This window comes from Cnephaeus nilssonii (assembly GCF_951640355.1).
Source record: "Cnephaeus nilssonii genome assembly, chromosome: 8".
NCBI classification, from domain to species: domain Eukaryota; kingdom Metazoa; phylum Chordata; class Mammalia; order Chiroptera; family Vespertilionidae; genus Cnephaeus; species Cnephaeus nilssonii.
Window position 1 is genome coordinate 43,114,885 of NC_137079.1, and position 14,195 is coordinate 43,129,079.

The 14,195-nt window shown below is 41.2% G+C and overlaps 2 protein-coding genes across 3 annotated transcripts in view; one reads left to right on the forward strand and one right to left on the reverse strand.

The window, feature by feature from the left end:
* UGGT2 (UDP-glucose glycoprotein glucosyltransferase 2) overlaps positions 1-6,074 on the forward strand; it is a 166,921-nt gene extending 160,847 nt beyond the window's left edge. The window contains exon 39 of one of the 2 annotated variants that reach the window (XM_079778742.1): positions 38-6,074. In XM_079778742.1, the coding sequence (XP_079634868.1) occupies positions 38-60 (23 nt within the window). In that variant the 3' untranslated portion in view covers positions 61-6,074. The remainder of the gene's footprint in view (positions 1-37) is intronic. The other variant, XM_079778741.1, reaches the window with a different exon arrangement.
* DNAJC3 (DnaJ heat shock protein family (Hsp40) member C3) overlaps positions 5,073-14,195 on the reverse strand; it is a 75,756-nt gene continuing 66,633 nt past the window's right edge. The window contains exons 10-12 of the mRNA XM_079778743.1: positions 8,739-8,871; positions 7,836-7,984; positions 5,073-6,239 (exon numbers count right to left, since the gene is read on the reverse strand). Of these exons, the coding sequence (XP_079634869.1) occupies positions 6,082-6,239; positions 7,836-7,984; positions 8,739-8,871 (440 nt within the window). The 3' untranslated portion in view covers positions 5,073-6,081. The remainder of the gene's footprint in view (positions 6,240-7,835; positions 7,985-8,738; positions 8,872-14,195) is intronic.

Genomic DNA, 14,195 nt, shown 5'->3' on the forward strand with positions numbered 1-14,195 from the left:
TTTAAGATTTCAAGAAAGAAACTTTCCTCCCCTACAGTTTTGACACATGATGAACTCTAGCACTGGCTTTTATGAGAAAGAAGATGAAAGTGTGACAAGAAATCTGCCACCTGCTGGGAAAGTGTTGAACTACTGCTAAGACTTTTGGAAGGTTCATTAAAGATCAGTGACATATTCCTCAATTTTAAAAATATTATTTAAAAATACATGTACTTAATTATTGAATAAATTTAAGTTATATAAGAAATGACCACTGAGTATTTAAATCTAAGTTTATTCCTTTTTCCTAATTGCTTAAAACACTGATTTTACCAAAGTGGTATTTTGCCAGGTGACCCAGTATAAAACATGTCTGACTAGGGGGATTTACCAAACCATCTACATTTTTGTGTATTTCAGCTCTGTGTGCATTTATATTTTCTTATTCACAAAATGCATTTAAAATTAGAGAAAGGAAAGGGATGCATGGTTATCTCTGAATTTAAAAAAAAGTAATCCCATTTATACCTTATCTGTTGTAAAATGCAAGGTAGTGTTGCACTATAATGTTACTTTATCTTAAATTATATGTTTTAATCTTATGCTCTATATTTTTTAAATATTTCTAATTTTTATTTCATAAAATGATACTTATGGGCTTATGGGGTATGTGCATATTTTTTTAAAAGAACTACTTTTATAGAAACTAAGAATGTTAACTTTGTTTTCCTGTATTATTAATAGGAGAATAGGTATAGTCAGTGTTCAAAAAATATCCAACTATTCTAGAATCATGGGATTTGGGGACTGGAAGAGAGTTCAATGTCATTAGAACCCCATCCCCTGAAGAGACTAATGTAATAGGGCAGAGGTGAGCATGGGAAATCATGATTGTTTTAAAAAGCTCCCCAGATGATTCTGTTGGTAAGTGAAGTTTGGGGAACATCCAGTAGAGTTTAGCCCCCAGCCAGTGTGCCAGCCCCCCTTACAAGGCCCTGTCAAGTAGAGCCTCAGGCCATCTCTGAACCCTCCGGGCCGATAGAGACAGGGTGGTCCATCTTTGGACAATTCTGTATAGGTAGGTCCCCAGTGAGCCAGAGCTGTCTCCCTTGAGCACTTCTAAACAAGTCTAGTTCTTCTCTATTTGACAGCCCAGCCCAGAGTATTTGCAAATAAGTTCTCTGTTCCCAGTAGTTTCATTCATTGCTAATAAGAGATCACAAGACCTCTCCCTTACCTGGTCACCCTCCCTTTGTTATGTGTTCGCATTTGTCTATGATAAAATGGAGTGTGCCAGATATGGCCTACCTGATGGAACTAGAATGTTCCTGTGGTTTCCAGGGATCCAAAGGGATGCTATCAAAGGCCTCATGGGTAACTTGGCCTGAGGTGACCAACTCCACGTACTATCTGGCTCATTCCTCTTTGAAGTCAGGAGTAACATCTGAGCTTGATGAGAGGTAAGAAATTCTGAGTTCATGGTTTAGTGTTTTGTGCAGAAGCCCCAACTGCAAGATGGTACTTTGTTTTCCTTTACTGTCAGCCTGTTTCCACTTCTGTACGATTCCTGTGGGAAGAAGGATGGGCTAGGCAGACACCCGATTCCCATGCTTATTACTATCACGTCCAATTTGCTAGATTGAGCAGAAGCTAAAATTGCAGAATAATATAAAGTCTTGATGGCTCCCTTCCCAGCTTGTCTTGTGATTTGAGTGGCTAAATTTACATGTCTCATTTCCACATGGCTGATACCTTATATCTAAAAATCTAGATTTATAAATATTCTACAGGGAGCTTCCTCTTTGTTCTCCTGGAAGCCCTTATTGTCTTCAGACTAGGGCCAGTTGTTCATATATTGCAAAGATACTAAGAATTTGCAAACTTTGAGCTTTCTGGGAAGGTCTATATAAGCATCCTAGCTGTCCTTTAGTTTTAGGGTATGCAGAATCTAGAGTTAAGAAAGCTTCTTTTGTTGTTAGAAATGTGATTGAGATAACAGTGTGTCCCCTACCACCCCTTTAAATAATTTAATAGAAATGTAAAAATCTATAAAAGAGCATAATATGCTAATTAGACCAGACATCCTCGAAGCCATGGCTGCAAGGGAAGCCCAGGTCCCGGGTGCCTGCTGGCGGCTGGAGGGAAGCCAGTGCCAGCAGCCACGAGAAGGAAGGCCTATTCTTGCACGAATTTTGTGCATCGGGCCTCTAGTTATAGAATAAAAGGGAAAGTCTTCAAACAAAGCCAATTTGAGATTTTAATTGTATTGAAGTTTAAGAACCATCCACTTGAATGCCCTAGGACTTTCTGAAATTAAGAGATTTTAGCCATTTCTGCATTTGGTGCTCTGATCTTCCTTAGCTTGTGTTCAGGAGCCCTTGTAATCACTGATAATGTGTGAAATAAAGTGGGAAAACAGACTTCTCCAAAAGACTAAAAATTAATCAAAAGCAAAAATGTACTGATTTTGACCATAAATATTTTTATTAAATGTGAAAATACAAGGGCATAAAAATAGTACCCATATGTGTAGACATGTCTGAGACCCATTTCAATTAATTTTCAGTTTTTTATTAAAACACTAAACTGAGATGGATTAAGTTACTTAGTCTTCTCATTCAAAACCAACTATACAGCCGTACAGGAGTACTATTTTAACTCCCCAAACATCTCCAGCTTTTACACTCTCCACACACTGCTTTCCACTGCAGGTAAGAGGTTCAACCACAGATGATTACAACAAAACCTGTTAACTATACACAAGCCACTCGGTGGCTAATTTTACTCTTAAATCATTCAGCAAATGAGATCATTCATAAAAATTAAAAAAAAGTATCCCCACCTAATAACATAATTTGCAATTACAGAATAAACTCTGCTACTTTAAAAGGAATAATCTGACTTAGAATAAGGATATTATGCATTGATAGATTAGCATTTGCCTTCTTTCTTCCTTCCTTTATAAATATGGAAAAGTAAATTACGTTCAACAAAGTTGCATGGATCTCTCTAGGTTATACTATTGATGTTTACTCAACAAAAAATCTTTGCAAGGCCTGTCACCAGTGCCCTGTACTTTTAAGGCAGTCGGCTCTAACAAATACCTGAGGAACCATTTTTAACTTAGGCATCTCATGCATTTTTTTCCATGGTAAACCTCACAATTTTTGACCAGCTTCATGCCTTTAAAAGGTGAATCTTCCATTTTCCACCATGAATAGAAAATTGTGCCAATTTTAAATTGTGATTCTATTAACTTTTTTCCTACTCAGTTATCAGTATTTTTCTCTTTAAAATTTGGTGGATTGTTTGCATTTTATTATCAAAGTCCCAAAAAAGTTCTGTTTCCATATTGATGTTTAGAATAAACTTTTAATACTGACTAAAGAGAAAGACATTTTAAAATTAGTAGTTATATCCAATTCACATCAGTAAACTATTAAAGTTGTTCTCAAGTTTTCATTTATCCATGGTAAGAAAGCACGAACTTTCAGAAGTGGGCAATAAATTAATTTATTCTCTTTTCAGAACTTTTTCACATTTTATAGGCTGATGTGTTTAATACTTGCTGCTGTGGAAAAGATCCACAATGTACAGACCAGAAATACTTCACTTGTGGAGCTCTCCAAAAGGGAGGCGTTAAGAAGGGAATATAATACAGGTGAGGTGACGTGCCCCTCGGCATTCACTTTCCCAGAAAGAGCCATGAAGGTTACCGGGCACTGCAGTCTCCAAGGAGACTTGAGAGTGGTAAGTGCAAGTGGCCCCCAAACCAGTCGAATGCTTCCTCAGCCATCGCCTTCCATTGCACAGCGATCCTCAGGCCAGCAGAGACTCACTGTCCTCTACACGCCCACGTTTTCCTCAGTCACGTAAGGAGACAAGTGACCGTCTTTCCCTTCGGGTGGATGCCAGAGACTGCTGGTGCCCATCCAGGCTGGAATGTAAAGGTCATCGTTTTCTTCATTAACAGCAAGACAAATTCCAAAGGATTAATTTCTCTCAGTGGCGTTGGCACTTGGCATCACAGATTTTACTCTCTTCACTGAAAACAGGCAAGTAACTCTGCACATTTAAATTAAGTCCATGGTAAGACTTTATAAACAGGAATTACGGTTATTACAAGTGGAGAAAAAACAATGTAAACAACCTTCTGGGCAGCAATTGGCAGGCAGCGAGGTAACCTGTGTCCCAGATGCATTGCCCATGTGGCCCAGCTCTCAACCCTCCGGACTTTTCATCCTCTCCTCTGAATAGAAGGGCAAGTAATTTGATATTTATTTTGTTCTCATGTGTGTGGAAATCCTTTTCTTGAAAGTAGAGGCCATTGCTAGATATCAAAGAGGTCACAGTGACATCATGTATGAAAGAACCAGATTGAAAAAAATCTCTGATATAATTAAGTAATGAGATTACTGAAATTAAATAAACAAAAAGGAATTTCCTTTGGAAATTATTTTCACATTAGCTTGAATTTTGAGACATTAAAACAAAATGAAAGCTGCAAGATGTTCACTAGTTTTCAAAATGCATTGTTAAGTTTATTGGTAAGAAATAGACTTCTAAATAAATGCAAAAAGCACTTACGTGTTTTACCCAACTCAACTATGTGATTTTTGTCTCCCAATTAAGAAAACTTTTTCCACATGTTTCAGGATGACTGTGGAAGAAAATGATTTGTGCTTACCCGTTATGGACATTATTGGTCAGGATGCCTTCTAGAACTAAAACTAAAATGCTTGATTTCATAAAAACAATATCAGACTTGTATTGCTTAAAATGCTTCAACATGCTTTGAGGCAAATAGGAAAACCTTTCCAGAGTAAAGGTACTAATTCTTATCTAAAGTAATTCTCTTAGATTTTAAATGCAGTATCAATAGTTCCATAAATATTTAATATTCTTGATTAAGGTAACACTCTTTTTTTTAGAGGAAAAAATTATCAAATAACAAAGATTGAATAGTTCATTTCTTCCAAGGTAAGAAGAAGGAATCCCAAGAAGAGATGCCATCTTGATAGTGGAAATATAGCCAGAGCTGACTAGATCTGTAAGCCTGTATTTTTTTTCAGGCAGGTAAAGCAGCGGGTCTGCTGTTTCATGCCCACTTGAAACAGGCCCCACGTGGGCGTTACTACAGAACAAGAGGGTCGGCCAGGAGGTAAGAGAACCTGCCCCACTGTATGTATTAAAGGTGGGCAAGAGGGCATTCTGTTGATGTTAACTGAGCAACTTTATATTTCAATTCTGTTATAGGAAACGGTTTAACTCTCAATTTCAGTTGTTGAAGCAGTTCACTCTGCATCTCAGCAAATTTATTTTACATAAAAGCACTGCTATCTTCTCTGAACCTATTTTATGCATAACTTTTAAGTTAATTTGTTATGTGTCATGTTAAACAAAAGGCCCATAGGTTTTATAATTAATTCTATTTCAGTGGTTTTTAGTATTCTCTTGCAGAGATACTCAACAACACAATACAAAGTATATGCTTACCATCAATCCAAAGTCTAAACCTGGCTACATCGACTACCATTGGGTAACAGGTTCTCTAGCATGAGCTCTAGTCCCTTCCTCCCCCCAGTGTCAGCCATATTCATGTTGGTGGGGAGATGGAAATGCATGCAGATTAAAGGAGGCTCTGTAATTTAACAAATATTTGCAAGTGACTGTATTGACCAAAATCTAAACAAAATTGTCCCTAAGAACCAATAGCTCAAAATGTTAATATTCTCTTTAAGAATACTGAAATATAACCCATTCTCATGAAGGTTACGTACAGGTCCTTCTTATACATATAGGCACTGACATACTATGCAAGGCTGTGAAGAAAATCATTTCTACATGCTGCAGCATAGAAAAACACAGACCAGGTGAGCCTGCCTCAGACCACTTCCCAGACATTCCTCAGCTCCTGGCCATAACAAACCCATCCACCTCAAGTCTAAAATGGAGAACAGATTTTTCTTATTAAAACAATTCTTTGGTCATGGACAAACTAAAATTTTTGAATTTTTTTTCTTTAGGATCCTGGAACAAGGTTTGTTTTTAATCTTTAAAAAATTTTAAGGAATAAGAGCAAAAAAAAAACAAACGGCTGGTTTAATTGAAGTGGAATTTAAATCTAAAAGGTCCGCCTGAGCTGAAGGGATTGAACCCTTGCCATGAGTTCCAGCTTCTGTGGAAAGGGTTGCCACCACCTCCTTGTTGGCTCTCTGCATCCAGGGGGTCTTCTCCATCATCAAACTTCTTCCTCATTTCTAGAAAAGAAATCAACAGAGTAAGACTCGGGTATGGACTAAGATGTGGAGGAGGGGGTTGGAGGAGGGGGTGGACTGAGGGACTACTTACTTTTCAGTCATTAAAACAGGTATGGCTGACACTCAAAAATAGGCTCTCCTAGATCAGAGCTTTGGTCTCAGGAAAACAGACTAGAGAAACACCAGTCACAGAGAAGGGGGTGAGGGCCAGGGTTGAAAATGGTATCATTGAAAATCAGGCCCCCTAAATCTTCTCTTCTCACAAGAAGCTACCCAAGGAGATGCTTCTCTGGAAAAAATAACTGCAGAGAAAGAGGCCTCCAAAACAGCCCTGTCACCATCCTGAGCCCAACAATGAAGTCAGCCTGGCACAAGCTTTCTAAAGCCTCACTATTAAATCTGAATTTCCTCAGACATGAAGGGAACAAGGCCACCTCCAAGGCTGTGCCTGTCAGTCCCGAGGAAAGTCCCAGATGAGCCAGAGACCAGTGCAGGCAAATGGGAGAAAGGAACACTGCAGGTGGCAGGAGAGCAAGCTCATCCTCAGAGATTAGAAAAAGCCATTTCATCCTTAAAATAAGAATGGGGGCTAAGAAAAGGGAACCAAGAAAAAAAAGAACTCATAGTAATTAAAAATGCAGTTCTTTTCTCCATGGGCACCTCTGTGGCTGCCGGTCCCAGCTCCAGGGGTGCTCAGCTGCGGAGCCCCCCACCTGTGCACTGTGCAAGCCAGGGGACAGAACCACTCCAGAGAGGTGGTAGACCCTCCTCTGCAGAACAAAACCACCACAGTATGTAGCCTACTAATTAAGTACACTCTGTCTCCAATGCTTGATTATAAATTAAGAACAAAAAATTGTTTCACTTCAGGTGCATAGCATAAGTGAGGTGTTCAAGAAAGATTTGTCAAATGGGCATACAACTTGATTTCCTTCTATTTTTTTCCTTAATTTGTCTAGCTCAAGCCATAGCTTTTGCTCCCACTGACATGGAAAGGCACAAGAATCAGCAGATACTAGCTTAACATTAAGTTCCCCCTGGAAATGTCAGTGTTGTTCAAAAATACCTAAATTCTTAGCTCTTTCACTCTTATTTCCCAGGTCATTTTAGCGTGTGTTAAAGAACACTTAGCAGCCAGTAAATCAAATGAACATCTAATTTAGGACAAGATTCCTGGGGAGCACACACTGGCAGGCAGCTTCTCTCCCACCACTGCACAGTCCAGCTGGTTTCCTAATCGAGCTCCTGTCAGTTTGGTATGAAGAATTCATCCCTGAGCTATGAAACTGGGTGAAACCTAAGAGATCCCCTCACTGTTGTGCTTTCATATCACAGATGAAAAAAAAGAGGAAGGTCAAATTCAGGATTTTTCATTTACTCCACCAAGAATATGTGGGTCCCTGAGTCTGACGGGGCAGGCATGAAACTGGACTTCTGAAACTGGCAAGCCCACACTAGTCACCAGCCCGTGAAGTGAGCCCAGAGCTGCCTACCATCCATTCCGACACTGCCGCTATGACAGGCAATGGAAGAGGGAGGCTAAGTCACCGATTCAGCCATTTCAAGATAATAGAAAATGTTAAAGGCAAGTGCTACCTGGATCAGAGAGGACCTCTTTAGCAGCTGCAATGTCGATGAATTTTTTCTCAGCTTTTTTCTTTTCTTCTTCATTCTGGAAGTTATCTGGGTGCCACTGCATTGCTAATTTTCGGTATGCTTTAATGATTTCTTGCTTTTTAGCATTTCTGAGGGGTATTAAAATTTATTAATAATCATTAGTTAAGAAGTGCCCAACACTTCTGGATTAGTTTACTTAATAAGAACAATTACCTAAAAGAATGTTTATTCAAGGAAGGTGGTCTTACTCAAAAGTACATATTGACTAAATTAAAAATCTTAGTACCTACAAGTTGATTCTTAAAATGCTACTTTATTTATAGGCCTAGATACGTTTTCTTTTCCCTATCCCCTCTCTCCCTCCTATCCCCACCAAAAAAAAAAAAAAAAAAAAATTCACTCCTAACTCATTACCTTTAAGAAATATAGGCCTAGCCCAGCCGGTGTGGCTCCATGGTTTAGCATCAACCTATGAACCAGGAGGTCACGGTATGATTCCCGGTCAGGGCACATGCCCAAGTTGCAGGCTTGATCCCAAGTGTGGGGCATGCAGGAGGCAGCTGATCAATGATTCTCTCATCATTGATATTTCTCTCTCTCTCTCCCTCTCCCCCTTCCTCTCTTAAATTAAAAAAATATATATTTTTTAAAAGGAAATCTAGGCCTAGGATCTATTCCTGCTACAGTGTCATATCTTTGTCACCAACTACTAATTCTCCATTATTGCATTACTAGTCTCTATCATCAAAGAAAACTGTAATATATTCAAAATAGTTTTATGATGTTAGGCTATTAGGAAAGGAATCTGAGAAAGAGGAGCAATGATTAGCTTTAAAGCAGTTGATTAAAAATAAAAATGCAAATTTTAAATTAATAATTCACCTTTTTACTCCCAAGATTTTATAATAATCTCTTTTTTGTGACTGTTTCAATAGTCTTTGTGCTTTCTCTAGACCTTCCCGAATCTGCTGGTCATTTTCATTGTGTTCCTGAGCAGTTTCATAATCCTGAATAGCTGTCAAAATATGTTTAAGATAATGCTGTTAAGAGAAATTACAATTTATAACACCTTTACTTATCCTGCAAAATTGGCATTAAAGTCACCATCCCCAATCCCTTCACACTTTTGCCATTACTACTAAGAGCCTAAGAAGTGGTAACCTTAGTGATTTTGTTCACAAACTTACAAAAGATATAATTAAGAATTTAGTAGCTTATTACTCTCATTCAATAAAATTCACTGCTGTTTGTATACTTTCCCTCCCACATTATCTTACCCATACCTTTTAGCCTTGTAGATGTTTTAACATCAGCACTTGAAACAAAGCAATCTTACCATCAGTAAGATTAAAGTGATTGTTACACAGGAAAACAAGACAGTGGCAAAGAAAATCTGCTTGGTCAGCTACGGTCCACAGTACAGAAGAATTAGAGGCTTAGAAAGGGAGCAAGAGGAACCATCAGCAATCAGAATCACAAAGTCACCCACAGATTTCAACACAAACTATTACAACCTGATTTTTTTTTAAGTATCAATCAAAATAGAAACCCACCTTCAGACCTGGTATGGGAGGTCTGATAATGCATATTGTATCCTTTCTTTTAGATTATTTAAAATATTTTTTAAAACAGGCATTTATCTGGATACCTAATGTCACGCAGAAAGGAGTGTCCTTAGAAGGGTTGGCCCCCCAGCAGCATCTGGAAAGTTGGATTTCAGGAGTGTTCCCAACATTACCTGATAAGACTGGCTCACCACGCCAAAACTCTTTGTATAAACAACTGTGATGTATATGAAACGTCTTATTTCCTTCTGAAAGGCTAGAATTTGGGTATGAACTAGGCAGCCCCCTGGTAGAGAGCACTTCACACTTGTTGAATTAGCTGGTGCTGTATGATTTCACAGACGCTTGGAATCTTTCACCTGGTTCCCTCTGAATTTTGCCCCACGAGCCTTTCCCTCTGCTCATCTTACTTAGTATCCTTTCCCTGGAATAAATCTTGGTCTCAGTACAACTACATGCTGAGTCCCATGTGTCCTCCTGAATCACCAAATCTAGGGGTGGTCTTGGGAAGATCCAACACAAATTTTTCCCAGAGTTCTCCCTGGACAGACATCTCAAATAATATATTGTTGGTTTCAAATTCTAGTGTTTATGGAAATGCATTTCATTGTGGAAAAAGATAACTCTCTGGATAACTTGCCAAGATAGATAATCCAAGATAGATAATGTGGAAAAAGATAACTCTCTGGATAACTTGCCAAGATAGATAATCCTATAACTTAACCTTGGGCAAAGTTAAAATGAGAAAGATATTCAAATTTATAAGCCTGAACTACATAGAAAAATGAACCAACACTACCTTTTCCTCCCCCCCATACCCCCCCACACGAACATAGGGGGGCTGCTTTAAGCTTTTCTCATAATTCCTGCCTCAACATATTAAGTATTAATGAAACATTAAATACCAGTCACCCAATCCATAGTGACATCCTAAAGTATCTTTCCAATTTAGTACATAAATCCATCATAAATAGTAGCAAGGTTTAACTTTGCAATTAATACCCATAGCACTTGATATCAGAACCTAGTAAGGAAATTACTTTGAAGAAATTTAATACATGGGGAAATGTTTCAATATATGCAATTTTGTACTTATACAAACTACACTTAAAACATGTTTGCTTGCATTCTTAAGTGTTCACAGTATCTCCCCAAAGTAGTCTTCTATATCCTATCTTAAACTTAATATGGATGATGTAAGACTTTCCATGGATATAAACTAGATAATTTTTAATTATATTTCAGATTCTACTCTCTGAGGGAATCCTAAAAAAAAAAATACTAAATGCCATCTAGTTACGTATATGCCATACACTAGCAGCTGTGAAAAGTAGAGTAAGCCAGAAATACTAAGGCCCCAAATTAACAGTATCCTATCCTATCTAATAAAAGAGTAATATGCAAATTGACCATCACTCCAACACATAAGATGGCTGCCCCCATGTGGGCACAAGATGGCCGTCACAAGATGGCCAGCAGGGGAGGGCAGCTGGGTCTCTTGGCCTGGCCTGTGCCCTCTCACAATCCGGGACCCCTCAGGGGATGTTGGAGAGCCTGTTTCAGCCTGAACCCTACAGGCCAGGCCAAGAGACCCCCCACCAGTGCACGAATTTGTGTACTGGGCCTCTAGTATTCTAATAAAAGCATAATATGCAAACTGACCATCACTTCAAGACACAAGATGGCTGCCCCAATGTGGACACAAGATGGCCGTCACAAGATGGCCTGCAGGGGAGGGCAGTTGTGGGTGACCAGGCCAGCAGAGGAGGGCAGTTGGGGGTGACCAGGCCTGCAGTGGAGGACAGCGGGGGGACCCAGGCCTGTAGGGGAGGGCAGTTGGGAGGGACCAGGCCTGCAGGGGAGGGCAGTTGGGGGAGACTAGGCCTGCAGGGGAAGGCAAGTGGGGGAGACCAGGCCTGCAGGGGAAGGCAGTTGGGGGTGACCAGGCCTGCAGGGGAGGGCAGTTGGGGGAGACCAGGCCTGCAGGGGAGGACAGGTGGGGGAGACCAGGCCTGCAGGGGAAGGCAGGTGGGGGAGACCAGGCCTGCAGGGGAAGGCAGTTAGGAATGACCAGGCTGGCAAGGGAGGGCATTTAGGGGCAACCAGGCCTGCAGGGGAGGACAGTTAGGGGCAACCAGACTGGCAGGGGAGGGCAGTTAGGGAGGACAGTTAGGAGCAATCAGGCCAGCTGGGGAGCAGTTAGACGTCGATCAGGCTGGCAGGGGAGTGGTTAGGGGATGATCAGGCTGGCAGGCAGAAGTGGTTAGGGGCAATCAGGCAGAGGCAGGCGAGCGGTTGGGAGCCAGCAGTCATGGATTGTGAGAGGGATGTCCAACTGCCCGTTTAGGCCCGATCTTGGTGGGATCGGGCCTAAACAGGCTGTCGGACATCCCTCAAGGGGTCCCAGATTGGAGAGGGTGCAGGCTGGGCTGAGGGACACCCTCTTCCCCCATGCACGAATTTCATGCACTGGGCCTCTAGTATCCTACCTAATAATAGACAAATATGCAAATTGACCGTACCTTCGCTTTGCCCGCGATTGGCCAGGAGGCGCAGGGGGGCGGGACTCGGGGTGGCCGGGGTGGCCGATTGGGCCGGCGGGACACTGAGCTCATGTCGCCAGAGGCGGCTGGAGCTCAGCGTCTGCGCCATGGCTGTGCTGCGGCACAGAAGGGGCCTCTGGGGCGGCGAGCTCACGTCCCCCCGCGGACCATCAAAAGTGGGGGAGCTGGGTGCCTGTCCGCTCAGGTACCCAGCTCCCCCGTGATCGAAAGCGAAAGCGTGTAGGGGACCCTACACGTGCATGATTCAATCATGCACTGGGCCTCTAGTATTACATATTAGCCAATTCAGTTTCTAACCTCTGAATATAAAACATCTTATTCTCCCAAATTTTTTTCTTCCATATTCTCCTCACTTAATTCTTAAGGAGCAATGTGAACAACCAGATCAAGATGGCAGGCAGTAAGCAAAGGTATTTGCCTGCCCTCTATCCCACTATCCCACCAAATTGACTAAAATTAAAATAAATTTAAGAAAAGCATAACCATGGCAGTACTGAAAACAGTAGAAATGTTTATCTGTTTCTGGAAGAGGGAAAGCAAATGGGATCATATTAACAGTGATTTAACCTAAGTAGAAAGAATACACATTGAGAGGCTCTATCAAATTTGGAGGCTGTTCTATTTGGCCAGGGATCCTCAGTTTAGCAAGCAAGAGCAGACGTTCCCTTTTTCCCCTTTTTATGTGGAGCAAATACAGCATTAACCCTACCAGGGCCCAAGACCCAGCCTCCAAGCAGAATGAGGGTGTGCATCTGGAGGACCCCTGAGGTGGCTGCTGGGACCAGGAAGAGATGCAGAACTGAGCCTGCAGGCACTTGAGACCTCCACAGCAGACCCAGAACAAACGAAGGAAAAGTCGTTCTGTCCAGAAGTTAAATACACCAAAGGACTCCACCTGATAAGGGCAAGATGGCAAGCACTGCAGGGGAAGTCCTCCTGTGAGCAGGTTCTGCCCCTTGCAGTCTGCAGTGACTCCCCAATAGAGAAGCACTTGAAAACCAAACATGCAGTTGCAAATGGCTTCCCTCTTTCATTTCACCAATCCATTAGCAAATCCTCCACCAGCTTCCCTTCCAACAGAATTTAACTACTACTCACCATTTCCACAGTTACCACTGTGAAGAAGTCCGTCATTGACACACCTGAATAGCTGTAATAGCTTCAGAACAGCTCTCCTCAGCTTCCATCCCTATTTTCCCCTAAAAGTCTGCACTCAAGATTATATCACACCTCCAATATAAATATGCCCCATGGAACACCAACTTTCTCATGGGGAGAATGAGAGCTGCGCTTTCAACAAAACAATTCACACTGTACAAGGGCTGCAAATATTAGCTAATATCAGCCATACATCTAAAATGAGAGGGGGAAGCAAATAGTGAGAAAGGCCCAATGGCAAGAGATCATAGAAAATGCCAGCAAAGTACACTTTTTATGAGTATGGGCTCTCCCTGAAGTGACAGCCTGTATCCTTGATTATTACAAGAACCATGAAATCTAAAGCCGACTGAGTGAAGATAAAGCAGAGGTCTTACTAGAGAGAAGATGGGAAAGAAGGGACTGCAATGAGGGAGAATAACAGATAGCCCTGGGCAGCACATGTCAGGAAACTCAGCAACTATGTGCTCTCTGAAGGTGAGGGGCTCACCCTGAAGTGCAAAAGATATGCCCCTTTGGTGTAGCAAAGGAAGTGGGCAGAGGGGCAGCAGGACTGGCAGCAGACGACCTCCTGGACACGGTTTGGTTCAGAGAAGCAGAGAGGGCATGGCTATACAGAAAGGCCATTTTAGCAGGAAGCAGAATGTCTGTGGAAACAGTGAAGCAGAGAGTATTGCAATTAAGTACAGAAGGCTGCCCTGTCCCCAACACCCCCTTACACACATTCCCCCCAAAAGACTTTCCCACAGATAGATAGAAAAGGGCAATATAACATATTTGTGGTGGGTAATATTTTTTTAGCATCAATTCACAGATATTTAATTTTTAAATTAAAACAGGAAAAGAACACTGAAACTTACCTGATGAACACACATCAGGACAACAGCCAAAGAATACATGAAAATTCTGAGCAAATATTGACATGAATATTTAAATTTTAATTCAATCACCCCTAATAAGGATAATTAAATCACTAAGCAGAGTAAGAGCTCAGTAAAGAGAGAGTGAGACAGGGGGAGATAAAAATATGAGTAGTCAACACTCAAGAAAAA